The sequence below is a fragment of the Cryptomeria japonica genome, chromosome 11 (assembly GCF_030272615.1).
Source record: "Cryptomeria japonica chromosome 11, Sugi_1.0, whole genome shotgun sequence".
Lineage (NCBI taxonomy): Eukaryota > Viridiplantae > Streptophyta > Pinopsida > Cupressales > Cupressaceae > Cryptomeria > Cryptomeria japonica.
Window position 1 is genome coordinate 494,410,040 of NC_081415.1, and position 17,694 is coordinate 494,427,733.

Sequence of the window (17,694 nt, forward strand, 5' to 3'; positions counted from 1 at the left end):
ATTATTTTCAAATTATAATCTTGAAAGGTCTCAAATCTCCTATCTTGAGATATCATGCTCAAACCTAACTTAAGCATTTCTTGTAGGTATCAAATGACGACCCCCAAGGCCAGTGGATCCACTACCCGGCAGGCTCTCATCAAGGAGGATCAGAAGAACGATGAATTGGAGACCAAGATCATGTCCAAGTGGAGCAACACCAATCTAGGAAACTTCAATGTGAAGAAGTTTCGGGAAGCGCCCTACATCGGCAAGCCGTAACCTGTCGCGAAGAGGATAATTGAGAGTGGCATCATGAAGGCTGCAGGTTTCCCTCCTGCAGTCAAGTGTCACGAGTTGATGATCGAATGTGCCCGGCACTATGATTCACATTCGAGGACGATCGTAGCTGAGGATGGAACTGTCTTAGCCTACCTTTCAAAGGAAGCTATAAGTGAAGCTTTTCATCTCCCGGAGCAGAGAGACATGATCTACAAAAGTTTGGAAGGAGCTAGGTCTATCTACGAGGATGATCCTGATTCCTGTCTGAACTCCATCAACAAGAATTGGTTGCTCAAAAGTAGACCTCGCCTGAACAAGATTCCCAATACACCGCACAAAATTGATTTCCAAGAACAATTCAAGGACTTGATAACCATGCTCAATCGGGTTACTGGTGCCTCTCAAGCTTTCTTCTTCGACAAATAGATGTTCTTCTTCATACAAGTGATTATGCAAGGAAAGGGAAAGCTCAATTGGGCTAAAATCATTAGTAATAACCTGGACATGCAGTTGAGGAGGCTAGCCCCTACCAAGTCATTTCACATGAGTTCATATGTTATATATTCCTTAGTCAGAAGTTTTGAGTATGCAGGGCTACCTCACAAAGGAGTTGTTGGGAGAGGACTCGGAGAAATAAGGGCTTGTGATTCTTATATCCAACTACATCATCCACCAAAGAATGATTACAAGCTAATCAATGATACCTTCACAATGTATATCACCAGGACATTGCAAGGAGGGATTCACAATCAATTGTCTCTAGAAGCGCAGAAGCTCGTCAAGAAGCATGGTGCATGGTTTATTCAATTTCCAAAATTCACATACATCAGAGTTCATGGATGTCCTTCACCTCCCTACATGATGCCGAGATATCCTACAGACAGAATAATACTACTTGAAGTGACTAGACAATTGGCAGCTTATGCTAGAGCATCAATAAGCATGGAAATGGAATTCCCGTGTCCATCCTGCTAGGAAATTCAATTGAAGCGTGCCCTAATTCTCAAGCCACGAAAGATGCAGAGAAAGAATTATCTCTATATTCATTCACATCCTTTGCCTCAAGGGAGAATTTTGACCCTCGTGGTCGCATGGAAGAGACAGTCGGGAAGAAGTACAAGCATGAGTTTCAAGTAGAGGATTTTTGGATGAATGTTCAGGATGCCATAGAGGTGAAAAGAAGGATGCATTCCAAGTTACCCTTGGATCTCATCAGGAAGTGTAAGATTTATAGAGTAGCCGATCAAGCCCAAGATAGTGGCAAATATCTCCAATCTTCCTATGAGAAGGAGGATAAAGAGGTGAAGGTAGATTGGAACGAACCCAAAGTTGCAGACCTGAGGGCATTGATGGATCATGTTTTAAAGTGCACTCGCAGATGGGTGGACGTACAGCATCAAAGGTTGAAAGAATAGAATATATCTATGACATTCACCCTGGAAACAAGAACAGAAGAAGGAGAAGCAAGTGTGAGTGAGAATACTTCTCATTCCAAGGGATCAAAGAGAAAAGGACTTGAGAAGAGAGAACCTTCCAAGAAGAAACAAAAGGTGAATCCTGATCGTCCACCGAGTACATCTTCTAGGCATGAAAAGGAAGCAAGTCAAGGAGAAGATCAAAGGCAGATAGTGTATGGAATTGATGAGTCTATGGAATCCATGGTGTAGAATGATAAACAAGGTAAAGGACAGGCACCTCAGCATTCATCGAGTCCATCTCTCCAGGTTGGTGCTAATGAACAACAAAAAGAAAAGAATGATGATGAAGCAAAATCTCCTTTCAGGGAAGATAGACCTCTGCCTAAAGAAATACAAGTAAGGGAAAGAAAGTCTTCAATTCCAGATTGGCTAAAAGAAAGGCTGACAAGGGTAGTTGTGGTCGAAGAGGAGGAACAAGTGTTCGACTTAGAAAGTCTCATAGGAAGTTCTCATGAAGAGGTCGAAAAGAGGAAGGCAACCAAGATGTCAAAAGTAATTAGAGATGAAGCAGGATCCAGAAAGGTACAGATAGCTACACCAGTGGTAGACAAGTATGAGGATGAGATTCTAGCAGAAGAATATGATCTAGATACAATTGATCGTGGCCCACTTACCTCCAAGCAGGCTATGGAAGAAGCAACTGATTCAATGAGAGCACTTAACGACAAACTCAAAGAAGAAATGGAAAAGAATAAGAAACTAGAAAGAGAGGTCAGTGCTTGGAGGAATTATTTTCAACATCTTAATCAACCATTGAGACGACAGGATCCAGCACTATCTCCTTTGCATGCACTTCCTCTTGAATCAGTAAATGAGGAAGAAAGAATGAAGAACTTAGCTCAAATCATGAGTTCTTGGATTGATGAATCTTACAAGGTTGCCATTGAATTTGCAACAAGGATGACGAAGACAGTCCATCGGGCTATCCAGGATCTTGAGATCATTCATAATCTATTGGTAACTGTGGATGCATTCGCTCACACTAGAGATGTTGTCATCCCGGTCTTGCAAGTGATAAGGACACCGAGACAGACTCTAGCACAAGAGAAGATAATGAATGGAGAAGCCCATAGCCTTCTGCAATGGTCAACTTTGCTCCAGATGAAGGAAGTTCTTTTCGAAGATATCAGTTCTAGATGCAACCAAGTTGAGGAAACTATCCACCCAATTCAAGACAAGGTGTTTGAGGTATTGTGTACGATCCTTGACAGAAGAATTGAGATCGAGACGGATGTAGACATCCAGGAATTGGAAGACAAGATCAAGATCATCTTTTGCAAAGAGGAGAACACAGTCACCGAAGAGCAGCAAAATCAGATGTATGCTTCTATGTTCCTGATTGAGAAAACAAAAGAGATAGAGCTCGGATGGGAGACGACTCTTCTCACTGCCTTTGATCAAGTCCTTCACTTGGAAGAACGGATGAAGAATCTTCCTGAGATTCCCATTGCTGAGATTGAGGAGATTGCGTCCAGATTCATTCAATATGCTAGAAAAGATCATAGAAAGGGGAACAAAGTTCTAGATGAGAAGTTGTTATAAAATGATGTGGCAACTTAATTCCTATTGGTCTATGTCTCCTCGTTATTTGTGCCAATTCCTATTGGCTATGGATTAATAATGTTTATCTAAATGGGGACTTTTTTGTAATAAACCCTAATTAGGGTTTAGGTGTCAAAATCTCAACCATCGATCTTCTTTTGATCCAGGCCATTCATTGTATTTGAGAGTACTATATAAGCCCTCACTCATTTCATTTTAGAAAGTTAGAGAAAGTAAGAGAGAGAGAGTTAGAATTTAAGAGTTTAATATTGTCAGCAGCAGACAAATAAGTAGTGAAGAGAGAAAGTTGAACAATCGTTGTTTTATTTGGCTATGAGATCAATGAAATATTGAAGTTATGGTGTTTTATTGCAATCCTTGTGGCTATTCTCATGGTTGTTTATCTTCTTGAATCACTCTTAGTAGAGATAGCATTTAAGTTTTAAGTTTGAAGGACGAATGTTGTGCTTGATCTTTGATAAGACTCATATTCCAAACCACTAGCTCCTTACTGATTGTAAGAATGCCCTGTGTGGTCAACTGGAAACATTGAGATTGTTTAAGAGTTCAATCATTCGAGGTATTGATATGTATCTTACTGATAGTATCTATCCCCTTAGTGATTTAAAAATCATTGAATCCCCTTAGAAGATCGCACCAATTCCAGTGGAGTTGTAACCTCTTGGCAATACTGAAATTGGTAGAGTTCTATCAAGACCAATCATCACTGAGTCATTCTTAGGATTAATTTAATCTCGCCTCCTTAAAACCTTTATCTTTTGATCTTTTTTGAAACATAAGTTAGCATTAGGAGAATCCTGTTTCCTCATTTGAAAAGTAGTCACACGAACAAGCTTTCCTTGAAAGTACGTAAGGCCCCTTGAAAAACAGTAAACACAACGACCACTGGTGCTTATCCACGAGTAGAGAACCTACATAACAGAACCTTGAAGTTTCACCAATTGATCCTTTTTGCGATATCTTCAGCATTCAGAAACTTTACTCAAGAGAGGATAAGATACCTCTGGGTATTTTATTCTGTGTTTGGTCGTGTACAAAATACACATCAACAGGCACCTCATCGTGTCTTCCAACCCTCATTATGGTTGAGTTTCAATGAAATTGTTGATATTGGTTTATGCATATCCTAGCCCTAGAATTGGATGTATTTCATGAGTTATATCTACATTATTGTCTAATCCCTTTACAGATTTTGAAAAGTAGGTTTATCTTATCTTATTCTTAAATGAAATTATTTTCCTAATTATGTTTGCCCTTATTTCACTCTGGATTTGTGATTTTAGGGTAAAATAGAAGGTGATCCCAAATAGGGGACATTACACACAATCATCTCATAATCATCAATGTGTGAAGGATAAGAAACAACATGCTTGTGTGTGGATGTTTGCCCCCTCGGGTGAATAACTTACAGCACACAGATAAAACACGTAATGCAGAATAATAACACCATAGATATCGAACAAGTATAAGAGATGTTATTCCATTCATAATTCGTCCCTTTACAAGTTACATTCCGAAGTATATAAAGATGCCGAGGGGGTGCGAGCGCCAACCGTCACACCGCAACTACCACCGCTCAACTGCCACCTAACCAACACAATTACAACTTAATTAACTAGTTTTATTTCCGTGTACAATATTGCCGCCAACATCATCCCCCCCAAAAGAAAAGAAGTCGTCTCCGGACGACTTAATACAAAATAGAGATGACATTAAACAGAACTGCTGACCCCAGTCGAGCCCGAAACTTATATACCTGCGGCGTCCTCGCTTAAAAACCCTTTTCTGCTACCATCCTATGCTCAAGTGCAGATTTCACCATTAGTTCTTTCTTTGACATCGCAATCCTCCTGTGCCTAAACCAAACTTATCTGCAAAACATGCTTTTCGGTCTCAGCCTCCACCAACTACTACTCAAATGATACTGTCTCCCTAACCAATTTGTCCTCGATAGCCACCCACGCTGCCCTCTCAACATCCAACTCCTGGGTACGCTAGGATATGTCTCACGCTAGTACTACCTCCAACCTGGTGGTCAACTCCACCCGAGTCCTCTCTGCATCCACCAAGGCAACCTCACGTCCAGCCGAGACATACTCCAAGTTCCTCAACCGTACCATTCCTACCTGGAGGTGGCCACAACCCTTTGGCACAAAGGCTAGGAGACACCTCAAATCCTCCATCACACTCCCCAAAGGCTGCTAATTGAACTAAATAACTCTGTGCTGTCATACAATTGCACGGACCTACAATGCCTTCCCTCAAACTCTGTTTGTTCGCAACCTCCAAATCCGTCTCCCTCTACGGCTTATGGCTTCCCCGCCAATGCTTAGCTGCAGGCTTCTTTCTCACAGTACGAACAACCACAACACTTACCGTGACATCTCCAATGCCCTCCGTCCAACACCAACAAGTGTACTCTAGCTCAAAAATAAACTGGGGTCTGGGGGCAGTACCCCCAGCAGGGTCGAGGGGCAGCGCCCCCGCTGCCAACACCAATTTACAACCTTCAGAACCACACGAAAGTCCATGGCGCACATCATTTATGTGATATTTTATGATGTCAAAACCCTTCTTCTACACTCCAATATTTTCAGTGTCCGTTATTGTTATTGTTGCTATTCCTTCCGCCGCCGCGTCTGTTGTCCCGGTAACCTCCAGATCATGCCGTTGTGTTGGTTTGCAAAGTTTCGACGGCCGGCTGCTCTTGCGTGAAGAGAACTTGTTGGCTCCTAGTTTTCATATTGTAGGGACATTCCTTTGTCAAATGTCCCGCAATCTGACAAATGTCGCAGAAAGCCTTCTTGGGGCAGGACCCCTTGGTGTGTCTGTCACTCCTACAATCGGTACACCACACGTCGTTTTCTTCAGTCTTACTTGTACTCCCCTTCATGGCTTTGAATTCTTTCAGCATTCGTTCCATGTCCTTTTGGAGAGCATGCACCTTTTTACTCAATTTGCCACTACTGCTGCTTTCCCCGTCAAAGTCTTCATCATCGTCAAATGAATATTTATTACTTTTCTTCTTCTTTGACGTTTTGTATTCGCTCTCTAGGTCCATCGCCCTATTATAGGCATTGTCATATGACGTCGGGGGTACAATTTTCATCTTTTTTCATAGGGAGGATTTCAATCCTTCAACGAGCCATCGTTTCTTCAATCCATCTACTGGTTGGCTTTCCATTTTACCTAGCAATTCCTTCAGCCTCCTACTATATGCCTGTACTGTCTCCTTGGTACCTTGTTTGGTACTGTATATCTCCGTTACAATTTCATTGTCATCACGGAGCAATTGAAACTCCTCCGTGAATTCCTTCTGTAGATTGGCCCACGTGGCCACTTTTTGCTTGTCCACATCGGAGTACCAATCTATGGCAACTCCACGTAACGTGGCTGAGAACTGCTGTACCCAGTCATCCTAGTTTGTCACTCCCTTGGCGGACCAAATGGTTTCACATGTACGGCAGTGTCGTAAGGGGTCTTCCTTGCCGTCCCCTGTGAACTTTGGCAATTTTTGTTTACTCGCCATCCCAGGTCGTCTTCCTGGGGGTGGCTGTGCCTGTGCCTGTGGCCCTGCGCTGCTTCTTCCGATGGTGCCGGTGGTGTGTCCTGCGTGGGCGACTGGAGGTACGGTGTTTTGCCTGTCGTGTGTGGCACCTACACCCGTACGGTTGCCCTCCCCTTCACTCTCACCCGCGGCCACTCCCGGTTCCCGTTGGTGATCTTCACTTTGTGGTGTAAGGGATAAGTTTCTGAACCGATCCCGGGTCTCTTCGACTAGATCTCTCCATAACCTTGTTTCCTCCAGAAACTCTTTGTGGCTCAACACCCTACAATGTTCTGGCGACGCGTAGAAATTTCCGTCGGCTTCTACACCCTTCGTGACACCTCCTTGGTTCCCCTCGGGCCACCCTTCGATAGGTTGTCGTTCGGCAAGTTGCCTCAGCCTCCGTCTACGTTCTACTTGCTGCTCCAGAATCAAGGCCCTCTGCGTGGCCTCCCACTCGTTCGTTTCTGCTTTTTTATTTCTATCTTTATTTAATATATTGGGCATAAATCACTTCCGTACATAGCAAGCACACACCATGTACAAAAAAAAAACTTTTATTATTTTTCCTTTTGGCCACAATTTATCTCAACATTGTGTCGGGATTATTACAGGGTTCAATTTCCCCTTCGCCTCTTGCCATCACACTCTGCGTCCCACGACGATTGTTCCGTTTGTGCGTAGTCGGCCTCTGGATTAATCTCACCGACGGGTAGGCCCATCGTGTCCGTGTGCCATCCGCGTCTTCCGTTCCTGAGTACGTCTAGGCAGCAACGCCAAATGTTTGCCCCCTCGGGTGAATAGCTTACAGCACACAGATAAAACACGTAATGCAGAATAATAACGCCATAGATATCAGACAAGTATAAGAGATGTTAATCCATTCATAATTCGTCCCTTTACAAGTTACATTCCGAAGTATATAAAGATGTCGAGGGGGTGCGAGCGCCAACCGTCGCACTGCAACTAAGACCCCTCGGCTGCCAACTATACAACTTAATTAACTAGTTTTATTTCCCTGTACAATATTGCCGCCAACAATGGAGTCTTCATAGATCTCCATCCTCCCTCCCTTCATGGGTGGAAAGCCATCAACTAAAGGTGTTCCCAACTAAACAATATAGGCATCATGGCTGCTGGTTAACTTCTCCTCTTTGATGGTCCTTGATGCAAATGCAAAAAGGGGACCTCTATCCGCAAGAAGGTGCACATAGTTGTTCTTCCTCTTGATCAAAGCTTCTTGCAGCACTTCACGATCCTGGGGCCTATCCTTCCCCCACAAATCTGCCACCAACTCATAAATGTGATCAAAATGGGATAAGGCTGCCATGACCATATCCTCCTTTACCTTCAGCTGATTCATCCAGGAATGTGAATGATAGGACTTGCCTTCCCCATGCAAAATCTCAGCTCTACCATCATGTTCATCCCAAACAGCCTTCTCCATGACATCTTCCTCTTTTCCATGCATGTGAGCTAAGTCATCAACATACTCAAACAAAGGATTATTATGATAGAGTGAAATGGCATCATATCAATAGATTCATGCCTCTCTACAACCGCTGATATAGAATATTTACAAAATGAATTTCTCATCACATACTTATCTTCCCACTCATCATGACTAGGATTGTTATCTCCATCTTTATTGGATTCAAACTCACATGAGGACACTATACTGCTGTTCAAACTCAGAAATTTTGAATGCTGATCATACCTTTCCAATGTGCCTTGGTTGTCTTCTCTTGCTTCTTTCTTCATGGTGGGTGGCTCCTCGAGAAGTGCTGGTCTAGGAGGAGTAGTGAGCTGAACATCATATGTCTCCTTAGCTAGTTTAGGTGATCCAAACCTGTTAGATGTTTCCATCTCTATGGCTGCTCTATTTTCAGATTCCCACCAACTAAATGGTGTAAGGTTCATGACGAACCGCACATTGTCAAAGTGGAGTATCTTCCCATTTGGCAATCTCCTAGTCTCTATGAACAACTCTTCAATGCAATGAATCTCAAACATCCTCATCAAATGTTCTTCTAATGTAAACATGTGTACAAAATTATGGAAGCCAAGGTTATTATAAGCTACCATACCATGCACAGGGCTGGGAATTATGATATTTCCTTCATGTTTCTTGAAGGTCAGGGATACACAAGTTGTTCCACCAACCAATGGACATGATGTCAAAGTACATAGATACTCCTCAAGCGGTTGATCCCTGATGGTGATGTCTTGATCTTTGTGCTCAATATGAAAACCCACATGATTCTTTTTCCTCCAAGCTAGGGTCTTCACATGATGAGTGAATTTTGCCCTTCTTATCCTCACAGGTAGGCTGAAGCCTGAAACACACCTTATATCTCTTCTTCCACCATAGGACTGTCATAGGCCGACTGCTTTTTGGTCTCCTTAGGATGCAATCAAATGATGACACATCTTCTTGCCTTTCTTCTGCATATCCAACTTTCTTCTGCATATCCAAAAAGTGGCAGATCCATAATGGTGTCTTCTTTGACTTTGTGGTCCTTATGAATGTCAATACCTTCATCCATCCTAGGGCCTACACATGACTGAATTTTGTCTTTATCATGAACATGGATAGGCTGAAGCAAATCTTCTTTAACTCTTCACCTTCCCCTATGCTTTCTTTACTATCCTTTGATATTTTGTTCTTGTTTCGCTGCTGATATAGACTTGTAAACATCAAGTCATCTTCATCCTCATTTGGTATACCCAATAATTGTGTAAAGGAAAGGATGTCTTGTATCTTTTTAGGAAGAGAGCGATACTTATCATAGCTGGCCATAATTGTTTTATTTGTCGTTGAAGCATGAGGACTCTTAGCTGTTCTAGTAGATAGAGATGCACCATTAGAATGCCCCACTTTCCTTGAAGGTGTATCTTCAACATGCTACGATTTTCAAAAGAACCTTTTGTTGTGAATGATGAAAGTCCTTCAACATTTGTTCCATGCTAGGCAACTTTCCCCTAGTTCCCATTTCGACGTCCACAATCACAACTCAAACCAAATTGAAGTGAAAACAACTGATTTCACCCAACAGGCTGGCAGGATTGTGGCTTTGATACCACTGTAATATCCTTTTATCTGATTTATGATGAAGTTTAAGGTTTTGTTTTGATGTATGCTTATGGTTATTTTCAGAACATAAAGGTACTTATGCACGCAATGATTTATCTTTAATTTCTAAGAACTCAAGATAATATTCTTCAAATGAGAAAGAAATTTGACTAATCTATGATGAAAGGACTGAATATTTTATTGCTGTAGATAAACAGATTTACATAAGATTTCCAAGTAGCATACCACAATCAGCTTCTACAAAAAATATCTAGGCAGAATCTGGATGATGCCTGGAAGGAGTATCACTGTCCAAAGTATATTATAGAACTCTAACTGCCCTCTTTATCCAGCAAGAATAGACCCCTTGATTGCTTTAGTATATTAAGCAGGCAGCTCGCTTATTATAATCGCTGTCTGTGTAGTGTATGGCAGACTGTAGGGTTGCTGCAATATGAAATTAGCTCCAACATTTTCTGAAATCCGTGCCTGATTTGTGTTATGGAATTGTGAATGAAAATTGCCTGAAGGAGTCGACTCAGCCCTAGGTGAATAGTCTCAGCACTGAACACTCCAAGGGACGTTGCAACACAAAGGTTTAGCTCTTTCGATGCTGATTGATGCTGTGGTGCTGTGGATGACCCAGGGTTCTGTCTGAATCATCAACCACACTAGGGGTTTTGTTCCAGATGGTGAGGAAATAAGGAAACGATGCTTAGAGGAAAAGAAATGAAAAGTTCCGAATGGGTCCAGCTCCACGATTTTTCTTTCTTATATTCATTTTCCTCCATCATTGGCACTTTAAATTATGAATATCTTCCCTTCAAAAGCAACTTTATGTTATAATTTAAAGTTGACATTATAATAAAGTCACTTTATTAATTTAAACTCCCCTGTTGCTCCAAAAAATGACCTTTTCATTAATATAATGATAATTTGACACACAAGGTCCCTGTTTTATGCACCCAAGATTTAAAACTTCTCATCCCGGTTCAAACGAGCTATACCACTAAGGTGCTCATTAAACAATTTTAATTAAAATAGCAACCTTGGTAAATTAATTAAATTATAGCCAATGGTACACCCAGCTTGCGAAAATGGTCGAAAAGCATTGGAATCGAAATCTGTCTGCACAAGAGTGATCTCGATAATGAAAGATGATAAACGAGCCTGATTGAGTGACTTACTAAAAATAGATTCTTTCTCCAAGAATCTTGGAGCCTGTTGGTGTCTATTTTATCATCTACCAAACATTAGAATAAAATATCCAAAGACACTCTATCCTCTCTTGAAAAATCACCACTTATGCTAATATCATATGGCGATTCCAAGGTTTCTTTTGTCAAGTCTTGACATGTGGATAAGCTCAATGGGCATTGTGATAAGCTGGTAATACACAAAGGGACTTACTCTTGGCATGTTCAATTCACAATGGAGGTTTAGACAATGAAGCTCTATCATCTGGGACTTGGATCATGGACTTCAAGAAAACTGAAAAGGAGATAAGGGTTCAAAAATTCTAACCTATTCCTAAGAATTCAAGAGACGACATTGACTAGGTGACTTCAATAACAACACTTTGCTTCACCACGCTTAGGACAACTACATAAAGTGAGTGCAATCTTCAAGGGATATGCTTATGGTGTTTTATACTTATGAATAATACCAACAGTTGAACAATATTACTCAAAGTAGAAGTTAAACCTCCACAAAATAAGCTCAGACTAACTTTAAGAGAGAATTAGGTGCTTTTTTTTCAGAGCCAAAGCAGAACCCTAAAAAGCAAAAACAGGGGTCCCCATTTGCAATGGGGCGATGTGTGAAATAGGTCACAATAGAGCCCAAACTGGAAGCCGAAAATAACATCTAAAAGCGTCATTTAACTCCTTTAAATCATCTGAGCTCATTGCAAATACCAAAACACCCCTTGGATCATGCTGACACAAACTGAAAAAGTCAGCAACAATTGCACTGCTAGAGAATCTGAAAATGGTGACATTACATTTCTCCACATGTGGATGCCTAGAATGGGATAATAAATGACTTAGGAAGCGGAGAAATGAGTGACCTTTAGGCTTCTCCGAGTGGGGACTTGGAAGAGGCAACAAGTGTCTCTTGGTATTCAATCATTCATTACATTTAATGCAATGTTTATCCTGCCAAATTGGGCACCCAATTTAGAGGGAAAGTATTGGAGCCAAAACCGGTGTCCTTTTGACTTTCGTGGAAGCAATCCAAGGGTTGTGATCTTTTAGAATGAAGATCCTTCTTTGGACGCCTTGTTTGGTAGTTTTGAGGATATTTCCATTCTATAGATACAACTCTTTGGATGTAGAAAATATGAAGAAAAATTGAATGTAGAGTTAATTTGCGGGAACAAGGATAGGTTGGAAGCATAACGAGGTTGTTCACAGGTACACAGGTGCTGCCATGTTGGAGGCAAAGAGGAGAATGGAAGTGAATGTATCGTAATCACATATATTGTTGATAATGCATACTTGGCCTATTCTTGGTCGAGTTTTTTTCCTGCAAGGGTTTCTCCACGTAAATCTTGTGTTATGTGGTGTTCTTTTGTTGTTGGTTGTGTCTCATTGCTGCTATCTTATGGTGAAATTATTTATTCTTTTATGTTATAAGTTCACATAAGATAGGCTTATTAAGCACGATATATAGGCTGATTTTTGGCATCATTAAGAAGAAGGATCAAAGCATGGTTTTCTACATTAAAGCAACTTAATTTTCAGATTTGCATATAAGTTTCAAAATTTCATGTTGTAGTTGTCCAAGCCTTGTATCTTGTCCTTTGATTGGTTTATTGGATAAAGATTGATCTTCACAATATTTGGTATTGAACGTGTAGATTTCCCAACAAACATTCCAAAAATGGGGATGCATAAAAAAGGGTCGGGGATACATCCATGACCTTTTTTATCACTGGTTTTCCTTGATTACAATTAAATTATTAATATTATATTAACAAAGAGCATATATTTTTTAAACAAAGATAGAGAAATATATCTAACCAAACAAATAGATCTATAAAGCATGTGCTTTCCCTTTCAATACAAGGCATGTAAGACTATTAGTAACTAGCTAGAACACTTAAAGCACTGATAGATGGGAGCAACAATATTGCAACATTTATAGATTTACCAAACTAATTATTAATCTCATTGATAATATGATGAAAAGTGCAACAGTATCATCAAGAATAAATGTATATAATATACAAACTTAGTTTTCTTTGTTATATGACGAATAAAAGTAAATATCAAATAAACTTTAATTGAACATTTAAACTAGAAAGCATTATCCAAAGCTAAGTTACTCAAAAGATGTGATAGAAAAGAAAATTTATTTTAACAAACAAAAAGCGTCGACAAATTTTTTCAAGTAATACAATGTTATAAGCCTCAAGGTTTGTCTACATGGATATACAATGTTGTAAATAATCAAGACACTACTTACTTCATCAAGAAGAACCAATGAGCGCCCAGTTGATTGTGCTCGAATACGCTGCAAAACAATACAAAGGTGGAAGTCTATTTAACTCCAAAAGTACCGTGAAAGCAAAACAATGCCAAAAAATAAGCTTGAACTTAATCATTCTTTTTCTACAATGACAACTTTTCATTCCAATTGCACCTAACTTTTTGATCATTAAGACATTTAGGTTCATAAAATTAAATATAATAACACAAAATAAATATGTGAAACACACGCACTTGGTTACACTTTCCTACATGCATAGCTTTTTCCATAGTTGACTATATGCCATTAGAGATTTAGTATATTTGCACCCTCACACATAGGAAAAGCAATTACACTAAGTAATCTTAGCAGGTGCACAGCAAGTGATCTTTTGCTTGCCAAATGAAAAATTGACTCCTTTGGATTCTATATTAAATATGACACTTTAAATCTTATCTTTTTTTTCCAACCAAAGCAGGAAAATCGCTTACATTTTGATCTCTATAAATACAATGTTCTATCTCAATTCTGTGCTAGAAAGAGCAAAAATTTATTTGGCATGATCAAAACCTCAAGTTTTTTTCCTTTTTTTATTGCAAATGTTAAAAAAGGATGATGACATGTTTAAGTCTGCAGATCCTGACTAAAATATGAAAGGAAAGTTTTGGGCGTAGTGGTTAAGATGAGCACACATACAATTCTTTTCTTTTTTTTGGAACTGTTCTCTTAAAAGTACTTGATTTTAAAAATCAGTAAATGTCATAATCTGTTGATAGCTATTGCGATGTAAAATCTGTAGGTATTACAAATGAACGAATAGCAAAGCGTGAGGTATTTTTGTTATGTTCTGGACTCAAAAAGTGAAAATGAATAAAGTACATGTCATTGGGTTCAGAATAGGAATCAATGCTAGGTAATATATAGATGACTACCAATTTTTGAGGCTAAAAACATTGAATCAGACAGTTATATTTGGCATGTAAAGAGTTGTCCAACTGACATTCCCTGCATGTCTCAAATACATTAATGATTCGATATTCAGGGAAGGAGTTTTTGTGTTTCCCCCTAATTCATAATGCCCATGTATGATGAGTTAGTTTTATTCCCAATCCAAACGTGTCATTGTTACCCCGGATTTATCCATTTAAAATTCCATCCATAGTTTTGAAGATTACTTCTGCTAAGATTTAAAATTCTATTTTAGAGGTTTCATTTTCTTCATCATGTTCCTAGACATGGTTTTCTTGTTGGAGCAATTTTACATGTGTTTTCTTTAAGGTTTGCTACAAAGGTGCTGCACAGGTCAGTTATTTGTATAGGATCTTTTCGTGCAAGCCCTATGAGCATGTTCTTGAGTTGATACTGTTCATTGTAGCACAGCTGTAATATTTTACTATATGCTGCCCTTCATTTGCAGCAAATATTTTCGGAGTATATAGTGAACTTATAATACATATAATGGTATAAACATATCATCAAGTCTTCTTCATATTTAACTCTTCATTTCTATGTTATTGGGTCATATGCATCAGCAATTTTTGAGAGACCCTCAAAGAAAAACAATTAATTGTTTTCATACTTGTAAATAATTAATTTTGTGGTTCCATTACATTACTAGCATGTGAAATGAAAACTTGGATTTCTAATTATGGGAGTTTGTCCCTTAGATAGTAGTGTAAATATACTAAATTCAAGTAATGTCACACAAATTGTTGGCATGTGGCAACCCAGAGTAAGATTTCTAACTGTGGGACTTTAATACTGAGATAGTAGTGTACGTACAAAAACATTGCGTAGTGGTCCCACAAATTGTTGGCAAGTAACATGAGTAGTTTGTGAAGTCAATATTGGTGTATCTGATATTTTTCCTATTTCTTCTATAGTTATGAAAGAAAACAAGTTATGCATTAATTTTGTATACAAATGGGCAGTGAAAAATACATTGGGTATACCAAACTCAATATCCTATCAATCAAATACATGTGTGCATGGCTCATTTGTACCCCTGTGATAGTTTCCTCTACGTATTGAATGATTTTGTTGCAAGTTTCACTTGTAACTTGCGTCTGACCCAACTTTCCTAATAGTAGTGGAATTATCTAATTTAATTATTTAAAAGTATCTGTCAATGTTTATTTTATGGGTAATATTATTTAATTAATATAATAAACTTAATAAAGTGACTTAAATTGGTTATTAAAGGAGAAATAATAAATTCACTTTAATTACCTGTCAAAAAAATAAATTCACTTTAATTGCCAGGATTAACTAAAATATTGAAAAGAGTGGGAATTTGAAAACTTTATCTAGAAGCTTTTGGGGGATTTTATAAAAAAGTTGTTTGGGGGCTCATTTTGGATATGCTTGGATTATTAACTTCCTTTTGGAATTTAAAGAGCTTCTCAAAGCTGGAAACCCTAAGACAAAAACCGTAAGGGTATTGAGTTTGGTACTGAGACTAATCTGCCCTAACCAAATGCAAGGGACGTCAATCAAATTTCTCGCTTGCATTAATGTTGGAGATTTATCGAAATTTGTCTTCGAAGTTGTGATGTCTTTTTCGAAGACAAATTTCAAGAGGTCTATGATTTTATTGGATATTAATCTCTACTTCTATTGTTGGGCATAATGGTATCATATCTTCTTGGGCATGAGCCTAAGATGGTGAATCGATTTGGATATTTGAGCAAAGGGGGCATGACGCTAGCAGATTTTGATTCATTAACCGTGTTAGCTAGCAAAAGATTTGGGTTTTTGTTTCTATTGGACATCGGAGAAAGGGGAGCTGGAAGTGGATCAAAATGAGAGTCAAAGCAGAGAAGCTGAAAGATCCCTGATAGATCTTTGCTGTTAACCTGCTGTAATTTTTTATTTTTAATTTTGTTTTCCTATTTATTTAAGTTTTTCTTACAGAACTAGACAGAAGTGCAGAAAGGGTTGTTTGTTTTTGTGTTTTTGATTGTTTTATAGCATAGGAAGGAATAGATAACAGCAAATATGAAGCAATACTGAAATAAATGAGGTATACAGCAAAAGTCAGAATTATTGCAAATCGTACCAGGCAGATTTGTCTGAATTACAAAGCCAAACAATGAATCCAATGTATTTCCCAAGCTCTCATACAAATTCGAAGTCAAACTGGAAGATGAAGAATGTTCTCCAACCCCACATACACTGGAAGTGAATACAAGCAATACCCTATACACCACGTGGTGTATTTGCTGCAAATGGCATTCCTCCAGCTGCAATGAACCACGTCTCCACTGGAAAGATGGTAGGCTACGCTGAAACCCTACTGAGAATTGATGCCTCTGTCCTTAATCACCACGCACAATGCCTTATAAGTCCGGTGCCAAAGATTGCTGAGGGCTACGTCCCAGCCAATCCTAATCCTGGGGTTTGCGTCCCAGTCTAGAAATCGCTCTCCTGAGCAAATTCATACAAGTTGTCAAATATGCAAAAGATAATCATAGAATGAAGCTCCTATCCCCTTATAACCCCTCTCAATTGCAAATCGAACCCTAATTGTCTCCAAGTGGCGTGGTCTAGTGGAAATGTTATAATTTCTTATTTTAAAGTGGTCATGTTACTAGAAAATGACCTTTTTCCCCATAGACAGAAATCCGCTCACTGAATTGCCCTGAAACCAAAGAGAAAGATTTAAAGAATTTCAAGATCTTTCCAACGAGCTATCACACAATAGGATGCGCATCCAGATGAGGCCAAAAATCCCCTTATTACTCCAAAATGGCTAACAACTTAGCCTTATTTAATTATTAAACGCTAACTTAGGAAATATTAAAAATATAACCCAAATAGCCACAAAATGCCCAACTGACATTACAAACCCTAAAATCATCCTGTCACCTGTCTGTGACTGAAGTCGGAAATCAAGGATTCACTAGTAGTCTCATCCCTAAAATCTAGGGATGCTCCTAAAATTTAGGAAACAAGCCCAATCTCTCTGAAACTGAACCCAAAGAGGCATCTCATGGAGACCCAACCTTGGGCATGATCAAACCTCCTAAAAAGTAGGAACTGCCTCCTAAAAAAAAGGAATGTCTCCCAACTGATCAATAACTGCTAGAACACCAAGTCTCCAACACTGAATAACCAAACCGGGTCTCTGTCCAACCCTGTTAGCCTACAAGACCCCATAATAAGCTGACTCACATGTCTCTGCTAGACTGAGCTAGAGTGGGGACATGACAGTCCTCCCCTCTCGGAGATGCTTGCCCACAAGCAACTATAATGCTGGATGCTGTAAAATGCTCTCACCTTCCCAGGTGGCATCCTCTATG

The 17,694-nt window shown here is 39.3% G+C and overlaps 1 protein-coding gene across 4 annotated transcripts in view; it reads right to left on the reverse strand.

Moving 5' to 3' along the window:
• The window catches only part of LOC131068309 (uncharacterized), a 374,805-nt gene that overhangs the window by 169,066 nt on the left and 188,045 nt on the right, over window positions 1-17,694 (reverse strand). For all 4 annotated transcript variants that reach the window (XM_058003475.2, XM_058003478.2, XM_058003476.2 and 1 more), the window contains one exon: window positions 13,391-13,438. In XM_058003475.2, coding sequence (XP_057859458.1) covers window positions 13,391-13,438 — 48 coding nt within the window. The remainder of the gene's footprint in view (window positions 1-13,390; window positions 13,439-17,694) is intronic.